Source organism: Nyctibius grandis, chromosome 12, assembly GCF_013368605.1.
Source record: "Nyctibius grandis isolate bNycGra1 chromosome 12, bNycGra1.pri, whole genome shotgun sequence".
Taxonomy (NCBI): Eukaryota; Metazoa; Chordata; class Aves; order Nyctibiiformes; family Nyctibiidae; genus Nyctibius; species Nyctibius grandis.
In genome coordinates, this window is record NC_090669.1 from 20,861,802 (window position 1) to 20,881,866 (window position 20,065).

Genomic DNA, 20,065 nt, shown 5'->3' on the forward strand with positions numbered 1-20,065 from the left:
TTGAGCCCTCTCCTGTGCGGAACAACCCAGCTGCAGGCACGGGAACGGCTGCAAGAGGAGGTGGCAGAGGACTCAAGCTTCGCCAGGGGAGGGTCAGGTTGGACATGAGGAAGCATTTCTTCTCAGCAAGGGTCATTAGCCATTGGAAGGGGCTGCCCAGGGAGGTGGTGGAGTCACCATCTCTGGAGGGGTTTAAGAAAAGACTGGACATGGCACTTAGTGCCCTGGTCTAGTTGCCATGGTGGTGTCAGGGCAACGGTTGGACTCGATGATCCCAGCGGGCTCTTCCAACCTCATTGATTCTGGGTTTCTGGCAGGGGTAGCTGGCGTGGGGGTGACCCATCCCGCTCTGCTCTCAAAGCCTCTGAGAGGAGAGTGACCACCTCGGGCCACGGCTGGCTGAGCATCGCTCACCAGCCAAGCCCGAGCCGGTCAGATCCCTCTTCCAAGGTCGTATTCCCCGTTCCCGGGTCAGCACGTCCCAGCCCCGTTCCACAGGGCTTTGTACCAGCGCGGGGTAAGAAACAGGCTGTGCCCGGGAGGCCTGGCTCTGCAATTAGAGAAAACAAAGAGGGAGATGGGAAGTGCATGGGCTGGGGTACGGCCTCTGCCGCCCGGCTCCCAGCTCTGAGCTGTATTTTCCCCCCATCACCACCAAATCTAGTTGGTTTGGAGAGCAGCAGGCTCCCCACGGCTGGCCATCGCCTCCAGCTGCCCTCCTGTCAGGCACCGCGCCATACAGGGCCAATTTGGCACCTTCTCCCTAACGAACCGGCACGAGCCAAGATGTTGTGGATGAAACAAACGGGTTACCCACGCGGGAGCCTTTGGGAAGGGTCCCAGCGGGGGCAGGTTTCCCCTTTACAGCGAGACGCTCAGAAAGGAGCACAAATTATATCCAAGATCTCTCCCTTCCAGAGTGGTAGAAAATTAAATTTCCACATTATTTATTCAAGCAACTCACAGAACCCCCTAAACGGAGCGGATCAGTCGCATCCATCCAGCTCATCGCCAGCCGTCCCCTCCTCGTTTGTTTTTAATTAGCAGGAAGATGCAGGGGGCTGAGCCAGGCACTGGCACGTCAGAGCTCGCCTCCTCCAGCCGGGATCAGGGACGTCAGGCTGCAAATTACCCCCTGATACGCTGGGAGCAAGGGTGGGATGAAGGCGCTGGAGCAGGTAACAAGGTCACTGCCAAAAGGACACTCGCTCTGTGTCTCGGGTATTATGGTAACGAGGATTGAGGGACACGGGGTCAAACGAGGCTCCGTGACTGCATGAACCAGGGTGAGGTGCAAGACCTGCCCGAGCCCATGACTAATTTGGGTTCCCGGAGGTGAGGTGAGGGATGAGAAGGTGAGCAAAAGCCCCAGGGTGAAGCCAATCACTGAGAAAAACACTGCCAAGAGAGTTGAGACATAGAGGCTGAAAGGGAGAGAGAGAGGAGTGAACTTACATTTAAATTTAACGCAGTCGCATCCTCCCGGCTCAGGGGTGGCACGAAATGTTCACAGTGGCTTGAGGTGGGTTTGGGTTGTCCCCTGGGTACCGTCACTTGGGACTGAGAAGGGTGGGTGGTGTGACAGCACGTCAGCGGGTGAGCAGGAAAGATGCTCTAGCTTGATCCACTGTGACCCCAGAGCATCCACAAACCCCAATGGGAGACCCAGCCCCAGCCTGGACCCTGCCTGCGCTGGGGGGATGCCAGGGCCACCAACAGCCTGGGCTGGCAGACGGTGAGACAGGGCACACGGTGACGGAGCAGGGAGCAGGGACGGAAGTGCGTCAGGTCGGCTAATGAGCTGCTTATTGAATAATTGAGAGGGAGCCGATGGCTGGTGGCTGCAGCGTCCCACCGCCCTCCCTGCCTGGCACAGCAGCGTTCTCAGTGTTCCCGGAGAGGTCAGCGCTTCGGTACCCGGCTCAGCCCTCCCCACTGGTCCGTGGGCCAGGCACCCTCCAGGCATGGCTGGGGTCCCCCCACTAGCCCCCCCCGCAGAGAGGGCGCACAAGGCTGCCCGCAGCAGGCCCGGATGGGCACGGAGGGCAGCGGTAGAGCGTCCGGGGGGGGCCTGGCTCCTGTGGAGGCTGCCACCCAGTCCCCTGGGGTCCTCAGTCCCGTGGGCGACCCGGGTCTCGTGGGTGCCCCCAATGGTCCCCACCTGGGGGATGCCCCGGGGGTCTCGAGTCCTGTAGGTGCCCCATCCCGAGAGTCTCAGGGTGCTGGGGTGCCAGTCCCACAAGTGTCCATGTCCACAGGGGTGCCCCTCCCATGGGTGTCCGTGCCCGTGGGGGTGCTGGTCCCAGGGGTGTCTGTGCCCACAGGGATGCTGGTCCCACGGGTGTCTGTGCCCACAGAGGTACCGGTCCCACGCGTGTCCGTGGCCGGTCTCTGTGCGCCCCCTGGCGGGCGCGTCGCGCCACAGCCCCGCCTGGCCCCCGGGGGACCCTCACCCCGGCGCTGGTGACTCCCACGAGGGGGGGTTTAAAAGTGACGCCGTGACATTAAATCCCGAGTCCCCAAGGCCCCGGTCCAGAGGCCATCACACAGGACCAGCACACGCGTTAATCACCGCGAGAACACGGCAGCGTGCAAGGCAAAGGCTGGCAATGCCAAGGAACCACAGAGAGCTCCTGAGTCTTTAATTAGCCATTAGAGCTTGCCACTAATTAACCTTTTTGCACGGGGAAGGGGAGGAAGAAGCAAAACCCTGCTGAGTAAAGCACGCAGCGAATCGCTCAGCCTCCTTCGTGCCCCAGGGAGGGATGCAAAGAGGAGGGGACAGACCCCAGTCTGGACAGCTGGACAGTTCCCCGTTTAGGTGCCTCCAAAGGATGGGAAACTGGGCACCACCAGCCCTTGGAGCAAGGAGCGAGGTGGGTGAGGTTCCTCCCTCTTCCCCTGGTCCCCAGGCTCAATGCAGGGACTCCCAGGCTCCAACGCAGCCCCTAGGAGTGACTGTGTGGGTCTGTCCCCCTCCATCCCCTCCTGCACCAGGAGGGACACAGATGACGCTCCCCTCTCACAGGAGGGAAAGGACCCAGGGTAAAATAGGTGGCTGATAAGCACAGAACAGTGAAAAATTCCAGTTTTTCTGGGACCAACAGACCTCTGACTCCGCGTTAAGGCACCGAAGCCTCGTGGTTGCTAGAAACAAGCCATGTAGGAAGCAGGAGCATCACCGCAAACAGCTGCGTTGGCCTCTTTGGCAGAGCAGAGACACAGCTCTGAGAGGAGACTTAAGACCCAGCTGCGAACACGGTCCCCAAGCCAGCGTGGGACGTGCCTGTTCACAGCAACTGCCTTCCCAGAGAGGGAAAAATTTACCCTTGCATGGCCTCAGTTTCTACACTAACGACTACAGGGACAACCCTCTGCCTGTTCCACAGCTCAGAGCCCAGAACCAGCCACGATGCTCAGGACTTTACCCCTAGCAGATGGAAAAAGCAGTTCATCCATCACCAAGCAGGAGGAGGAACCCTCCTGCTGAAGAACATCTCTGCCAGGTCACAGATACCTCCTCGCTCCTCGGCCAGGGGCTGCAGCAAAGGGGGTGAGAGCTTAGCCCTGCACAGCCCGTAAAGGAGTGGGGTCAGATGTGCCTTTAGCACCAGAAAATTAAAGCATGAGATTAGGGGAAGGCCTTGGTGGTAAAAAAAAAAGGGGAGGGGGAATGGAAGAGGTCACACGTTGACAGGACTGCACTCGAGGTGTAACAGGGCACTCTGGCCTTGATTAACCACTGGCATTAAGGCAGAGCCATTTCCAGATTAAAAGTTCATGTGTGAACTTTGGTAGTTCAGTGCTCCGTGGCCAAGGTTGGTTCTCAAAAATAATCATCTACCAAGAAACTTACCAGCAGAACTGGGGTGCAAAGCTCGAATCACAACATCCACTCCAGTAAAGGCAGGACTGGGGCTGTTCACACCGAAGTGGGGCCTCCGCCATACGTCCTGGCACACGACCTGCTGCACGAGGATGAACGACTCCTTGGTGGCACCTGAGCTCACGCCACAAATTCTCCCATTTCAACATAATAACTCTTTTGGCAAAGTGGTGAGAGCAGTTCAGATCTGAGGTGGGTGGGAATGTGAGGGTGGGGTGGGGGGAAACATGAAAAAAGGCGTGAGGAATACAGACAGCTCTTAGCCTGATTCCATGAAGGCGGGGGCTTACACCATCACGCTGCCTCCCCCTCCTCATCCCTTGTGTTAGTTTCATGCCAGCCAATCTCTTTCAGCCTAAGTGGAAGGAAGAATGAAAAAATAAATTCAGGATTACCACATGCTTCCTTTTAGAAAGAGAAAGCTGTGGCTGGGTGGGCAGAAAGACTTCGCGAAGGCTCAGGTCGTTATTTCTGCTGGCCCCAGCATCCTCTGCAGGAGCTGCGTGGGGCAAGTGCAGGGGGCAAGAAAGGAAACAGGGAGAAGGGAAGAGTTGGGATTTTGTAGCATGAGGTGTTGGGGTGTGGACCTCACATTGTCAGGAAATCAGTTTAATTGCTCACCAAGTACCCAAACAAGGGAAAATTAATTCTTATCACACAGGCTGCTGCCCATCAGAAGGGTGGAACTCACCCGCTGCTTTCCTTTGGAACAAAAAAAAAAAAAGAAGCAAACAGAAGTTAAGTTCACAAAACTTTCCTTTTTATTATTTGAAATTGGAAAAGGCTCCTTGGGTAACAGTGATCAGGTGTAAAAGTCACACACACGTTTTGCTCAGCTTTCTGATACCTGGGGTGAAGCAGGCCGAGTGTTGCAAAGTCACATCTGGCTTTTACACAGCCCGTTGCCAGCAAACCCACAAACAAAAGGACAGGCAAAACCCCATCCCTCGGGGAGCAGACGGGGCAGGCGAGCTGTTAACTACAGTTATCACGTTCCACATGGACGTTTGTGGCATGAAACTGTGGTGTTTGATGTCCCATGGTACTTTAGAAATAAAAGCTCACCTTTTCCCTCTGCATGAAGCAGGGATCTGGTGTTTCACCTTCATTTTTCCTAAGTACCACGGGGTCCTTCACAGAGACTTATTTCCACACAGAACCTGCTGCAGACGCCCAGGTAAATCCATTGGTGTCACGTTAAAGTGGTGAGTGCAAAATACACACAGAAACAGGGGACACCTGCTCAGGGGAAGGAGGAATATTAATCAATGAAAAAAAGTGCAGATTGCTTTCATTAAGCTAATGAACACAGTCCATCTGAGCGCTCTTTTCCTCAAAAATTAAAGAGGCTGCAATCCAAACAAAACCCAGGATCATACATTTTAATTCAGCACACAAAGTCAGTGGCGCTCACAGCTTGGTAACTCATCTTCCACTCCACCACCTGATCACACACCTCAAATATCTCACTGTCCAACTGGTAAGTGATGCCGTCTGTCACGCAATCCTTTGGCAGCTGAACCCAACAGATTATTGGCCACGTGAGCAACCAGCTACAAGAGAGTTAATATATTATCATTTTCCTAAACTAGCAAGTCGAGATTATACAACCCATTTCCACACAACACTCAACACTCCCATTAAGTACCACTAATTTTAAATTAATAAAAAGCAATAAAAAGTCATCCTTGTTTAAAAGTAAACACTGAGCCAGCTGCATTTTGTTTTTTTCCTGGTAGCTTACCCTCCAAACAAGCTTACACGTGAATTTGCTTTCTCCCCAGTACAAGTCTCCTAAATAATTGCCATTCCACCTCTGCTGTCCCATTCCAGAGGAGCTGTGGCAGCACAGAGGGAAGCTGACAGCCAAAGTTACAAGTAATTCTGTCCCTTTTCCTCCTCCTCAATAAAAAAACACCCTGACAAGTCCACGTGGACTGCAGCGAGTCTCCTGCGACCACAACGCCTGATCACAGCACATTTATAGCTACGAAATCAGGCCCAAGGCAAACAAACCAGGCAGCTGGATGAGGATCTTGGATGCTTCTGTTTTCCAGCTGGCCAAACCCATGTGTTTTGACAACCCAGAAAGCGTCATCTAGGAGCACAACACAGCCCGAGCACGTAAGCCAGTCACTTGCTTATTGCTCCCGAGCCAGAATTAAGCCCTAGGTCTTGCTGGGGCTGTTGGGGCAATGCTGCTCTACTACCTAATTGCAAGTGCTTTGTTTGTTCCAAAAGGCACCTGCCAAGAGCGTATTCCTACCCCTGACAAGTTGTTTTCCATCTTCCCCAGCACTTTCCACCCATCTGGGATCAAGAAATAAAGCCAATTGTCCCCAAGATTTTCTACAGAGCAAACAGGACAAGGACACGTCAGCACCAGAAATTTATCACCATCTGCAAGGCACCGCCACACACTATCCCTGTCAACAGCTCCCAGAAATATCCCAACAAGCTGGACAAGTGGGGTCCAGGAAAGAAGCAGGGTGAGCACTGAGACACACTGCACTGGAGTAGACATACTGCAGTCTACAACCACCTGAAGGGAGGTTGTAGTGAAGTGGGAGTCGGCCTCTTCTCCCGGGCAACCAGCGCTAGGACAAGAGGACACAGCCTCAAGCTTCGCCAGGGGAGGGTCAGGTTGGACATTAGGAAGCATTTCTTCTCAGCAAGGGTCATTAGCCATTGGAAGGGGCTGCCCAGGGAGGTGGTGGAGTCACCATCTCTGGAGGGGTTTAAGAAAAGCCTGGCCATGGCACTTAGTGCCATGGTCTAGTTGCCATGGTGGTGTGAGGGCAACGGTTGGACTCGATGATCCCAGAGGGCTCTTCCAACCTCATTGATTCTGTGATTCTGGGGGTGGTACAGCCTGCACCAAACACGAGCAAGTACAGCAAAATACTCTACTATCAGCACAGCTTCCCACAGGTAGAGTCATAGAATCATAGAATGGGTTAGGTTGGAAAGGACCTTTAAGATCATAGAGTCCACGAGGCCACCAGGCACCACAAGAGAAGGCAGGACCAGGGCTGTGGTCGCATCCCCCTTGGCCACGGGCGATGCTCAGATCCAAACCACCTGCTGCTAAATCTGGCTGCACTCCCCTTGTTCGTTCCCCTCTTCCAAAGCTTTCAGAGCTGCAAGTTGTAACTCCTCATCGTGTTATTCTGCTGTTCTCTGAAAGCACTGACAGAGCCACGCACAAAGGAACCAGCAAAGGCACAGGAGCACCCAGAGCATTTATGCCAGTCTCTCCAAATTCACTGTCGTGACAGCTTTCCTCACCCAAAGCCAAATCAGAGGGAAATTTCTTCTGAAATGCCACAAAAGCCTGCCAGGCTTCGAGGAGCAGAAGGTGAGAAGGCAGAGGAGGAGTTTTAATACAAAATTTGCTATTTTCACTGCCTTTGCTCCAGACAGAATAAAGCCACGGTGTATCAGGAGTTTTGCCTTTAATCAGGACTAGCACGTTCTGACGTTTTGAGGCCAATCAGGTACGCTAGAAATAAAAAGATGCTACTATAGGGGCAAAGCTGAGCTGTGAAAAGTTCCTGCAGGGCATTAAGCCTCTGCAAAGCCCTTCTCTCCAGCCAGCCAAGCAGGTCTTGTCTTTGGAAGGGAGATCCTTAACACTGAAGAGGTTGGGAAGGGACAAGCTACACACAGAGGAACCACCCCAGCCTGGAGAACCGCAGCTACACAACCTGTGCCAACAGCCGACCAACGGGTCCTGACCCGAGTGACAAAGCAGACCTGCATCCAGCACGGAGCAAAACACTCCTGCCATCTGCTACCCATGGTCTTGCACTCCCCAGTGAACTCCTGGTATCAACGGGGATTTAAGTGGCAGGTAACAACTACTAAAAGCATTTTATGGCACGGCAGTGGAACATACCTACACCACCTTTACGCACTCGGCCAACCCAACACAGCAGGTTACAGGGAGGAGAGTGGCTACAGAGTCAGCATCTGTACTTATGAGACAGTGCTTTGGGTCTCAGGCCAAGTGCTTGCAGTGCACCCAATGCAGTCTGGATCTTCAATCTCACTTTAAAAACAAAAAGCAAAAACTATTAAGTCAGTTATGTAAAACTTCAGGATTTTTTCAGGTGAGTGGGGACATTGAAGGAAGAAGGAATCCACACTCAGAACTATGGATCCATGTGCTGAAGCAGAGTTGGTTTTAAGGACAAGAAATTGAAAGAAACAGTTGCCCAAGAGGACCTCTCTCATCCCTTTAAGCTGTTAGCAGCCAACACACTGGCCCTAACAGCAAGCTCCAAGATAAAGTGGCCACCCAGACGCCAAACAGACTCCTAATGTCTTTAGGTATCCCAGAAATGTGCACCATCAAGCTGGAAATGTCTGGCTGTGGGATTAAGCACACGCTCTCCTTCCACACAGAGCTCAGCAGCTCCAGCAAAAGGCTGAGATTACTACAACAGTAATAGCACTTCAGACCCTCACCTCTAGCACTGAGGCAGGTGTTCCACTACTGACAAAGCCGTAGGAAACAAAGAAAGAAGTGCCCCAAATCACTTTCAAATTCCCAGAGCTTTGTAAAACTACATCCAAAGAGACAGGAATTAATCCTGTGAGTGACGTGACCTTCTGCTCAAAGTCTCTGCTGGAGGCTTGGTTCTCGTGCAGCTTGAGGGAACACTCGAGAGCCAGAAATGGCAAAAAGCCCTTGCGAGAGCGAGGATAAAAGCTGCTCGCAGTCTGAAACCAGGCAGGGACTGAAACTTCTGCACAGAAGGGGCGTGAATCCTCCCAGCACAACACATGCACAGACACATTTACAAACCAAAACCTGCAGACGATGTCAAGGCAGAGTTTTGTTAGACTCTTTGTAGCAGGAATAGAAGAAACCTGGAGTTTATCATCACAGCCAGAGAGCAACTGCAACAAATGATGTATTTTGCCTGTAACCAAGAGCTTCCTTACAAATAGCTCTTACAAATAATCACAGCATTAATACCACGCACTGATGCAAATGCTGAGATGGTTTTTAGCACAACTCACAGTCTGTAGGTTAGCACTGGCCAGGATTTTCCTGCACAGGACAGTCTGGGGGGAATCTGCTCCCTCGCCTGCAGCCCACCCTTCCCAGTGGAGCTCAGATCTGCCACAACACAGGTATGACGGGAAGAAATTACGCCCAGGAGCTTTCTGTGGAAGCAGCAATCATCAGGGATGAAACAAGTGCGACTAGAAAGGGAAGAGAAGGGTCCTGTGAGTGGAGCAGCAGCACCCACAGTCAGCACCAACTGTAAAAGTCACCAGAACAAGCCACAGCAATATTAGGAGAATCCCTCGCAGCTCCTTCAGACTGCACAGGGCAACCTCATACAAGAACGACACGTAACTGGGGTCCCATCAGCACCAGTGACACATGGCACCTTCTGCAGCCCATCACACACAGGAGTCAGCAGGCTGCATTTGGCCTTATTTCAGTTAGTTTTCTTTTTCCTCCTTCCATTTTCAGGCCCAGTTCAAAAGATCTGAGGTGAACCTTTCTCGTACAAAACCAGTTCTGAAAGCACCAGCTTCTGCAGTTTACACTCACTTCCAGTTCCATACCCAGCTCCTATAAGAAAGATCATCTCCTCTATGCTCAGGGAGACACCCAGACCTGGAGCCCCAGGGACAGCACATCCACCAAGCTCCAGAAGCCAGGGCAACACTATGCACACACTCATTTACAGTGGGAATCCTCCCCTTGCTGCCAAGCTGAGGGAATTCCTCAGAAGGAAACCACCCACTCCAATTACTAAGCCCAGGATGCAGGTATTACAACCAGACTCCCTTGACAACGCTGCACCCAGAGAAAGGTTTCTGGAGAGGAGGACGTGCTTTGTCACTGCTGATGCAATTTACTACTAAGCAGTAGTAGGGGGACCACACAGGTTTTCAGGAGGGTAAAACAAGTCTCCCAGGATAACAGATCAGCCTAGAGCGCAGCAAAGGCGTGAGCCCCTTCCATGAAGAAGGGCCCTTTCCACAGGAGACTGCTAATGGTCAGAGCAGAGGGCTTGTTGTCCATCCAGTCAATTAGATGTTCTCCTGATCCAGCTCTGACCTCGAGTTCTTTTTGTTCCAACACATTCTTTTTGCAATAAGAAAGGTCTATGTCCTCCTCCGCAGGATCCCTTCAGCTAAACAAAGCTATGTTACAGACTGGGTAACAAGGACTGCTGGGGAGCAGTGTGGGGTGGCAGGGAGGAAGGGCAGTCATGGATATTTTAACCGGGGCGTGTATGTTTGGGGTAAAAAGGCTTTATTAAAAGTGCATGCTTTTTTCAGAGGTACCGAGAGCGAGGAATCCCCATCCCAGCCCTGGCTGGGGAGTGCAGCAGCCTTTGCAACCCCTAGCCCTGTCCATCACAAATCACCCATCAAGTAGCCAGCGACTGAATGTTCTTCAGCATCTCATCAAAAGCCTCACGGGAAGGCGCTTCGGCGTTCTGGAAGGAGACCTTGATGCGGCTGTAGAGACTGAAGGACTTCAGCTCCAGCCAGATGAACCCAAAGCGATCGTCGTCAAAGAGAACGAAAACACCGGGTGTTCGCTCGGGGCTGGTGAAGCCGTGGCCAGCAATAAGCCCCGTCCCATAAAAACTGCAAGGAGAGAACAGCAAGAGAGATGTGAGAACAGGCATAATTAAACATTTAATAAAAAGATAAAATAAAAACATAAAACTCTTATCAAGCCATTGTCAAACACACTGGCAGGTGCTACAGAACAGGGAGTTTTACATTCAGTCAGTTCTTACCACACAACACAAAACACTGCTGACACCATTTTAAGAAAAGAAACTCTCCATTGCTGTTTGGAGGTCGCTGCTTTTGGCTATTCTAATCAACACTTGCACACCAAGGTTGAACTTTTCTGTAATCCAGCCCAGTAATCCATCTGAGATTTACTGCTGGAACTCAAGGATCAACCCAGGCCCAGACAACCCTCACAGAAAAGGAAAGGCATGTGGAGAGGGTGACCAGAGAGGCAAACCCTGTGACAAAAAGCCAGAGGAAGGGAGAGAAAGAAAAAAATCTAGAAAAAAGAAAAATCTAACTGGAGCTGGGGAGGAGTAAAGGTCAGCCTGACCTCCAAGCAAGCAGCAGGTGGAGCAGGGTTTTATTCAAACTCTGTTGTGACAGCAGGGACCTTCTGGGATTAACCAGCTATTGGTGGGTTTTTCCATGAGCACAGACGTTTGGCTGAAGGTCGCCTGCCTACGCCTCAGCTTTTGGGCTCTTGTGCCACACCACTTAGCATGCTGCTTCACTGACTCCAGGTCCCATTCAACAAGGCTCTCTGCACACTTGCACCTACTGTTGAGGGTGCTCAGCACCTTCCAGAGCTGGCCCCAAGGCACCAGAGGCCAGGGAGGGGTAGAAGAGAGCACCATGTTCCCACAGCCAAGGAACACAAGTGGCAAACACGGAAACGGGAAGCAGCCTGAACAGATACATGCTGGGCAGCTCTGGGAAACAAAACACACCAAAAAGTGGGGGGGGTGATGTGTGTAGATACAGGAGAGGTGTTAACTTCAGAAATAACAGGATAAAATCTAGCAGGGAAGCAGGATGGCAGATCACAGCGTGGTGATAAAGAGAGGGAGCAAACAAGAGCGTGGGAGATACGGCAGCAGCGGCAGAAAATCTGAGCACAAGGGGTCGGGAGATCCACATGCAGGTAATGGACAAGCAAACCCAGAACAGACCTCAAAGACTCCCCCGCCTTCTGTTTCAAAAAGCGACTGACACGACTAGGCTATAAAACCACTAGCCCCCATTACCAAATTCGGCAGGTCCGGGGATAGTCTTCATTCCTCGATATCACTCCCATGGGCAGCACGAAGGGCTGGGAAGCTGATGCCTTGTCCTGGGTCGTCCCCTCTGCCCCAGCCGCAGTCTCTTCCCCCTCAGCACCTTCTCCTCCCAGGGGCTTTGCAGCAGGCTGAGAGGCAGCCTGCTGGGACCGGTCGTCTTCTTCCTGCCAGTGTTCCTCCTCCTGCTCCTCCCGACGCACCTGCTCCTGGACCTCCAGGACAATGCGAGAGAGCTCACTGAAATCGCGAAGGTTCTCCACGTCGGGTAGGTGCAGCGGATGCGCCAGGTCGATCTCCACAGTCTGCTGTCCAGCTGGGATGTTGGGATCTCCCTAGAGACAGGAAGCAACAGCATGGCTGCAGAGGCAGGTTGCTACAGAGTTCAGACCAGTATCCTCCTCACATCCATCATCCGACTTCTACACAGATCACCTTATTCTACAATCATCAAGTTGGCAACAAAAAAAACCACTTAGACCTTGCTCATTGTTCCCTGAACTGTCTACGTCACCTCTCCTTTCCCCCTCCCAGAAACAGAATTTGAAATCAAAAGCTATGAGCCAGGCTGTACTCGCAAGGGTGAAAGAAACTCAAAGCTGCAACTGCATTTTGTCAGAACCCCTCCCTGCAGCGAGGAAGGAGCTCGCTAGCCTGGATTTAGTGAAGAGCTGCCAACATTTGGTACCTGCTCCTCAGATACACCCAAGTGATCTTCAGTGACCTGCTACCAGCTGCTCACAGAAAGCAGCTGGAAGGGAGAGGAAAGGAAGGGGGAGCCAAATGGCATCATGAGAAACTTTGCAGAGCAGGTTCTAGCTACTCTGCATGTGTTAAGATTCACCCGATGCCACCAATCCACACGAGGAACAAGGTTTGGGGCGGCAACAACTGACCACCTCCCAGACAGAGGTCTCTCCATAGCATCAAGATGAGAACGCTTTAATGAGCATCTGAGAGAAAGGAAAATGTGCTCACGGTGATTTTAGTCCCCTTCGCTTTCTTCCCGTGAAAGCTCAACATGACAATCTCCAGCCCATGGCTTCCATACGTTCCCTTGAAGAGACCTGGCTTTATAAGGTCGTCAGGGCTGCTAGGAGGGAGGTAGATGCGTCGGTATGTCAAGCAGTTGCTGTGCGACAAACAAAAGGTTAGAGAGGTTAAGAGAGAATCCCCTGACATGAGGAATGTGTTTGCAGTCTGCTCCTCTGGGCAGCTTTGCCTCAAGCTTGGCCAGGGGAAGCATTTCTTCTCAGAAAGGGTTATTAGACAGTGGAAGGGGCTGCCCAGGGAGGTGGTGGAGTCACCACCTCTGGAGGGGTTTAAGAAAAGACTGGACATGGCACTTAGTGCCCTGGTCTAGTTGACAGGGTGGTGTCAGGGCAACGGTTGGACTCGATGACCCCAGAGGGCTCTTCCAACCTGATTGATTCTGATTCTGTGTGATTCTGTCATCAAGAGAGAGGCAGGATCTGTGCTTTCAGCAATACCAACAAGCTCAACAGATTTTGCTTTGGACCTACGCAAGCACTCCCGTCACTTCTTTCTACCAGTCCTCGGTAGCACACCAGGAGGCTCTGCAGCAAGGTCACAGTAAACCTCCTCACTCCCTGGGATTTCTGGAGAACCTAAGAGTGAAGCATATTTAAACATCTGCTACAGTGAGGTGGCTGCTCTTAGCAGTTTGGAGTGATGGTTAAAAAAAACACAAGTTCTCGGGGACTGTGGGATTCCTGCCTAGTGCACTACAAAGCATATTGCTTGCTAACATGGATAACAAGCAGATAGCTCCTGGGGATCACAGGCATTTGCTCTGTCTTCAAATTAAAACACAGTTAAATGATTCAAAACCACCTTACTGTGCCTAGTGATTGTAAAAAACTTGGAACCTTATTATGACTGCTGTAATTACATCTCATTTCTCTGTGCAACTGGACTGTGCTTCACCGTATCTTTGCACAGAACCTGCAGAGACAGAACATTCCTCCGGCTGTTAAAGCCCATCACAAGCACCCCGTCTTCAGAACAAACGATCCAACGTGCTCTTGAAGTTGCAGCAGCCTCAACACCTAGAAAGAGCTGGTGCCCTTACTCATATTGGCTGGTGTAGATGAACTTCATCAAGATAAGCTCTTGCATGTGTTCATGGAAGATGTCTTCCAGAGTCCGACCCCACTCTTCCCTTAGCCACGTCCGGAATTCCTGCAGCACAAGGAGAAGGGAAAAGGGGGAAGATAAAGGCATTTCCTTTGCAACAGTGACATACCCCAACATGACTTCACTGGCAGAGCCACAGAGGGGGCATATGCTCTGCCAAAGACAGAGGATCACGGCTGGAGCTGGGGACAAGCACGTGTTGCTACAGAGCTGGCTTGGAAACATGCTTAACAAGGAGTGATAATGGCAACTGCCCCGCTACCTGCCAGGTGCTACACAAAGAACATGCTCCCCTTCAAATAAATCATGGGTAGAACCAATACACCTCCTCAGAATAAAAACATAAGCATCATCTGTTACTGCAAAGTAGCTGATCTACTACTTCTTTACATCCTGACTTACCTTGCAGTAACTCATTTGGGAGCCCATACGCTGACTCCTGTGCCCTATCCTGGCATGTTAAACATAAAAGCGGAAGCTTTTGAAAGGCACTGAAGATTTAGGAGGTTAAATCCTGCTGATTTAATATTGAGGCATATAAATCCAAAGGGTGCTTTGAAAACATCTCCTGAAGTACCTCTACACCAGCTCTGACAAGTTAATCACCCTACCATGAGTTAGCGTGATAACAGCTTACACTCAGATAGCAGCCTACCAAGTGATATTCCAAACCTGCTTGCTTTATCTTCTAAAGCCAGATCCTCCAATTATCATAACGCTACCACTTAACGCAGTGCTTTGCAGGTATTAAAGCATTTCTCATCTGCTACAGAACCAGAACAACACTTAACTAAACCTTTCACCCAGCTGTTTCCCATGAGTAGACATTTTAAAGCATTTGTTAGAAACAACTGAAGTATCAGATTTGTCACATTTAACTAGGGAGCAGCAAACGCCACTACCTGTTCCAGGTATTAGCTGGAGGTTTTCATGCTGACATTTACACCTGCACCTTAAAACATGTAGTTTGAGTCAGGAATCTGCCTTGCTGGGTACAGCTGACACAGACACGGGATAAACAACCAAATGAAGCTTTTAATCCCTCGACCAAGACAACAAGCAGTAGGAAGGTGTCCCACTGACAAGCAGGTATTCAGATGCAGCTGGTACTCAATATTAGGCCTGTGTCTGAAAGATCTTAATTATACAGACAGCAACACCACAGAGATCAGTGTCTGGCAAGTGCTGCATGGAGTACAATGCATGTTGCTGCCTTTCTTTGGACAGGCCTGCTATCAAACAGGAACGTGTCACAGGACAGGAAGAAGAAGGGTGCTGGGGCTCAAAGAACCCCTTGTCATAGAGACCTGCCTAAAACAGCTTTTTGCACAACAGGATGGATGTTAACAGCCTGCTCCAACACCCTGCTACACACTGAGGTAAGGCACTGGGTCTCCATCCAGACATTCTGCAGGTCTAACACTGAATTGATCCCGTATATTGGATCCTTAAACCACACCTTGGCAAGTACAGAAGAGGCTCCCCAAGATCCTGAAATTATGCAAATGCGGCCACCTTAAGTTTTCATTCGAGGCCCAGATCAATTCTACTCACCTAAAAAAGATCATAGTAAATCAGCCAGAAGCTACCAGCCTGGGTTTTCATGTACATTCAGATACACAGAAGTTAGAAGGCAGAAGACCACCTCCCAGAGGCCAACATTAGCCAAGAGCTTAGGTAAGACAGCAATGCTTTATCTTCAGAAAGGGGACATACAAGCAGCCTTAATGCAGACTCTTGGCAAAGCACTCTTACCTCTTGCCTTCCCCCTGACATCCGATGGTGATCTGTCTGGTTGCATTTCGTGGAGAACTCATCCTTCTTTACAATCTGTAGTTAGAGTGGAGGAGAATTTAACAGGTTACAGACCTGTTTAGAGATTCCTAGGATGATGTAACTAAGACTGCTTAGAGTAAATGCTTTACACAACAAGTGTTAACTGAATTTGCTACAACAGAGAAATTATTGATACCGAGTGCATCAGCTACAGAATAGAGGAATAAAAGCAATAAAACCCCAATGTATTCTAATGAATGATACTAGTTTTAGGTTGCTTCTCTCTTTGAGCTTCCTTCTTTAAAAAAAAAGAGACAACCTTTCAAGCAGCTTTTCAAAGCATCCCATGTACCAAATGGATGCTACATCACCTCTCAAGGTCTCATCTTAGAGTCTTAGAGAGAGCTGTAAAACAGAACAGGTCTGTGTGTCTGCTTGGACACACTCACCAGCTGCACAAGGCCATTTTACGTATCCTTTCCCCCAGCCTGTACACATACTGATGCTCCCACCCTGCCACCGTGCTGCAGCCCAACAGAAGACAGTATAACAGCCTTGCTGTACTATTGCCAGTGAGCAAATTCAGAGTGAGAACAGCCCACACAACTTGTCAGACACATAATGAGCTTCAAGCTGGCATCCACACATACAACAAGGTGGTGAAAGCCACATCCCTTAACTAAGATTCTCATCGTTTTTTGATTAATCCATTTCCAGAGGCTACGGGCATGAATGCACACACGCCTAGGACAGATGATGCTGAGAGTGCTTGAGGAGCTCACCTGGATATGGCCGTTATGAGGCCCCTTATGACCATACATACACTCAACCGTTGCACATTTCCTCTCCATGAGATGAATCCTGAAGAGAGGTTTGAATCTCATCGGATCATCAACATGAGGGTCATGAGGTGGCAAGTACATCCACCCAATGATGAACAAACCATCTACCTGCAGAGGGATGGGAGACAAAGCATACGAGATCAGCCTTGCACGCTTTCTGTTGTGTCGCGGCGACCAACTCCGGGGCCCACTCTGGAACAGGGCAGGAGCTGTAGAACAGCTTGCTGCATTTCCAAACAGCTTTCCAGCAATTAAACCAGACCATATGCGCTCACAGCACGCCCTTGGTGAAGAGGGAGAGGGCTTCTTTACAAGGCTTCCTGCACCACTGGAAAATATCAGGCCTTTATTACTGCAAACGACTTTGTGACGGATGCTTGGTGCACAGGATACAGAGGGAGAGAGTGCACTGAAGAGACCACACAGCTAGTCAAACTCTTAATTGGCTTGAGAGCTCATGCTGGCAGATACTCAAATAGAGGAATTCTGCTTCTCATGATTATCCGTGCCTTTTGGACAGGGAATTATTTGGCTCTGTTACTCACAGACAGCACAGGAAGCAGCAACCTCCTCTGCTGAGAGGCACAAGTGCCAGCCCTCTTCCTGCACGCCTAACAGAATCCTTCCCCTCAAGCCCTGCAATTCCAGAGAAAGGATATTTTCTAAACAGAGATCCGAGACAAAAGCAGAGCAGCGCCACACAGGCACACTTGTCTTTATAAGGTCACAATATCATGTCAGTATTGGTACACTTGGATGCACTCTTACACCAGTTCGTGGAATCTTGCAAAACCCAAAGGCCTCATGATTTGTTACGCTTCAACCTGTCAGCTATTGAACCTTGGTGCAAAGAACAAGGGCTTCAGGCAAACTTCTGGCCCAGCTCTCACCAATGCAGAGTCATGAGTTGTTCATTAACTGCTCTCCCCAGCAGCACAAGAGCTGCCAGACTCCACAGTCCTTGCACCAGGATCACTACATCTGATGCATTAGTCTTAGGCACGGCTGGTGAAAAGAATTGCAAACGACAGGAAGGAGAGGTGTGTGAGCTCCAGTGCAAAGCCCTCTGCAAAACATTCAGCTGCAGGCCGAGATAATGCAAAGCCCTCTGCAAAACATTCAGCTGCAGGCCGAGATAATGCAGTAAACGATGGGCCAGTGCTGAAACCTCTGCTGTACTTGATGCACAAGGAATGGACTCCTGTGCCAGCCACTGGAACATCAGCATTAAACTGTACATCAAGCCTGAAACACTGCTCATGTTCTCTGTGTGCTCCTGTGGCTGTTTGGAGTACAGCTGAAAAACAAAAGCACGGTCTGGAGAAAGGTGGTGATGATAAAAAGATCCAAGAAGCAACCTTTGGGTCCCAGTCACTTGCTTGAGGGTTGACTGTTCAGACTTTTCAATAGCACGGAGATGGCAACCAGGTCTAGAAAGCAGTATACCAAAGAGCCAGCTGCCCTCAACCCCACAGCCCCCAGTACGAGGTACTCACTCACCACCACGTTCAGGAGTCCCCCATAGGGCCCGATGTCCGGCTGCCATAATCCCAGGATGTGTCGGTATCGGTGCAGCACTAGGGAACAGCGAGACACTGAAGTGAGCACACCAAGGTAAGGAATTGGGATTTTGGGAAAAGAAAGAAAAAAAGATGACTGCTACCAGCCTGCACACCACACCGACCAATACCACCCACAACTGCCTTTACTAAGGAAGAGAACACTGGTTACACCCAACCCCAGCCAGGCAGTTCTGCACTGAGGCCTCCCACAAGCTCACACAGATTTACATTGTCCTCTGCAGCCCTGCTCCTGGCCCGGTGCAGGGGCAGGAGTTAGTTTCCAGGACTTTACACAACCAGATATCTCACCAGGAATTCACAGAAAACTTTTGCTACATGGTCCCGTTAATGCAAATCACATGATATACCCGGAGCTAAAAACAAATAAAGTATCTGCCATCTCCCATTACCAAAAATGTACTTGATGCCTCAAGACTGCAAAGCAACAGAAAATAAGGGCAGAAAGGCACTAAGGAACAGGGAAATTTGAATATTTTGAAAGAATTTCCCCTTGTATAGATAAACTTGTCTCCAGAGTTAAGCGTCCTTAAAACCAGCCACCGAGAGAGCACGGGCAAAGCGCACAGACCACGCCAGCTCAGGAGATCTGGTGGAGTTACCAGGTCAGTAACGGCCTTAAAAATTCTAAGTAAGCAGATACATTTCAGCAGTGCCCAAAAGCTGCTTCAAAGTCCCCCTCAAAGCCTACTGCAGCAGGTGAGGCTTCTCCGTTTCTCAGCTCAGAGCTAGCTGCACTTTCAATCCCACCAGAACTGGAGGACAAGTAGGAACATTTTCAGCAAGCGGGAGAAAATGGCTATTAGAGAACGATCTTAAGCCTCCTCTCTTGAGGAAAGCTTAGAGATGCTACTTGCCTCCAGTCCTTATGCAGTCAGCCATTAATTTTGTCCATATAAATTCCTGACATGACCAGTAACCTTCATGTGAAGACACCACACAGAGTCTAGCATTTTGGGCAGGAACAACGGGATGCAGATTATTTCTATGAAAATGGCAAGAAGATGCTACACTTGCCTTACAATGATGTTCACGGCCAACTCAGAAGGCCACAACAACTCATTTTAACTTACAGGACTGGCTTGAAAAATGGTTTTTGCTTTGCATCAATTTATAGGAAGAATCGTGTTTCAGTGCAGCTGTTACAACAGCTTTGTTTCATTAACTACTTCAGATAGCGAGAACTATAGGAGTGTTTTAATGACACCAAAGCAGAGAACTTCCACAGAGGTTTAGGACAGCAGGGAGGGTTGTCCAGAGCTGCTGCCAACTGGCCTGGAGGAGCCTTTTTCCTGTGCAGTAAACAATTTCAGATTGACGGCCTGGTTTCACCCAGTGAACCGAGTGCAGCACAAACAGCACTAAGGCAAGCAAGCAAACCACATTCCCAGCCTTCTTGTCTCACTGCAGTAATTATATATTAATAAATGATATGTGCAGAAGCTGCTCCACCCACCACAATCTACCTTCTACCCTGTCTGGCACAGAGCTGATAAAACCCAGCTTGCTTTTTTTTTTTACTTTTAGGACAGAAAACTTGATGCTAAGCTATCCTAGAGTGATTACAGAATCACAGAATCGATCAGGTTGGAAGAGACCTCTGGGATCATCGAGTCCAACCATTGCCCTCACACCACCATGGCAACTAGACCAGGGCACTAAGTGCCATGGCCAGGCTTTTCTTAAACACATCCAGAGATGGTGACTCCACCACCTCCCTGGGCAGCCCCTTCCAATGGCTAATGACCCTTGCTGAGAAGAAATGCTTCCTAATGTCCAACCTGAACCTCCCCTGGTGAAGCTTGAGGCTGTGTCCTCTTGTCCTATCGCTAGTTGCCTGGGAGAAGAGGCCGACTCACACTTCACTACAACCTCCCTTCAGGTAGTCCCTGACATTAGGATGTCCCTGACATTAGGATGTCCCTCCTGCCCAGCTCCTGTCGGAAGCATTTTCAGAGCTGTAGCTACAATCGATCGATTTTCCAGCAG

General features: G+C 50.3%; 1 protein-coding gene across 1 annotated transcript in view; it reads right to left on the bottom strand.

Annotated features, from left to right (window-relative positions):
- Positions 1-4,624: 4,624 nt before the first annotated feature.
- The window catches only part of FBXO31 (F-box protein 31), a 28,486-nt gene continuing 13,045 nt past the window's right edge, over positions 4,625-20,065 (bottom strand). Inside the window, exons 4-10 of the mRNA XM_068411194.1 lie at positions 17,997-18,073; positions 16,437-16,604; positions 15,634-15,708; positions 13,814-13,923; positions 12,700-12,853; positions 11,692-12,056; positions 4,625-10,510 (exon numbers count right to left, since the gene is read on the bottom strand). Coding sequence (XP_068267295.1) covers positions 10,288-10,510; positions 11,692-12,056; positions 12,700-12,853; positions 13,814-13,923; positions 15,634-15,708; positions 16,437-16,604; positions 17,997-18,073 — 1,172 coding nt within the window. The 3' untranslated portion in view covers positions 4,625-10,287. The remainder of the gene's footprint in view (positions 10,511-11,691; positions 12,057-12,699; positions 12,854-13,813; positions 13,924-15,633; positions 15,709-16,436; positions 16,605-17,996; positions 18,074-20,065) is intronic.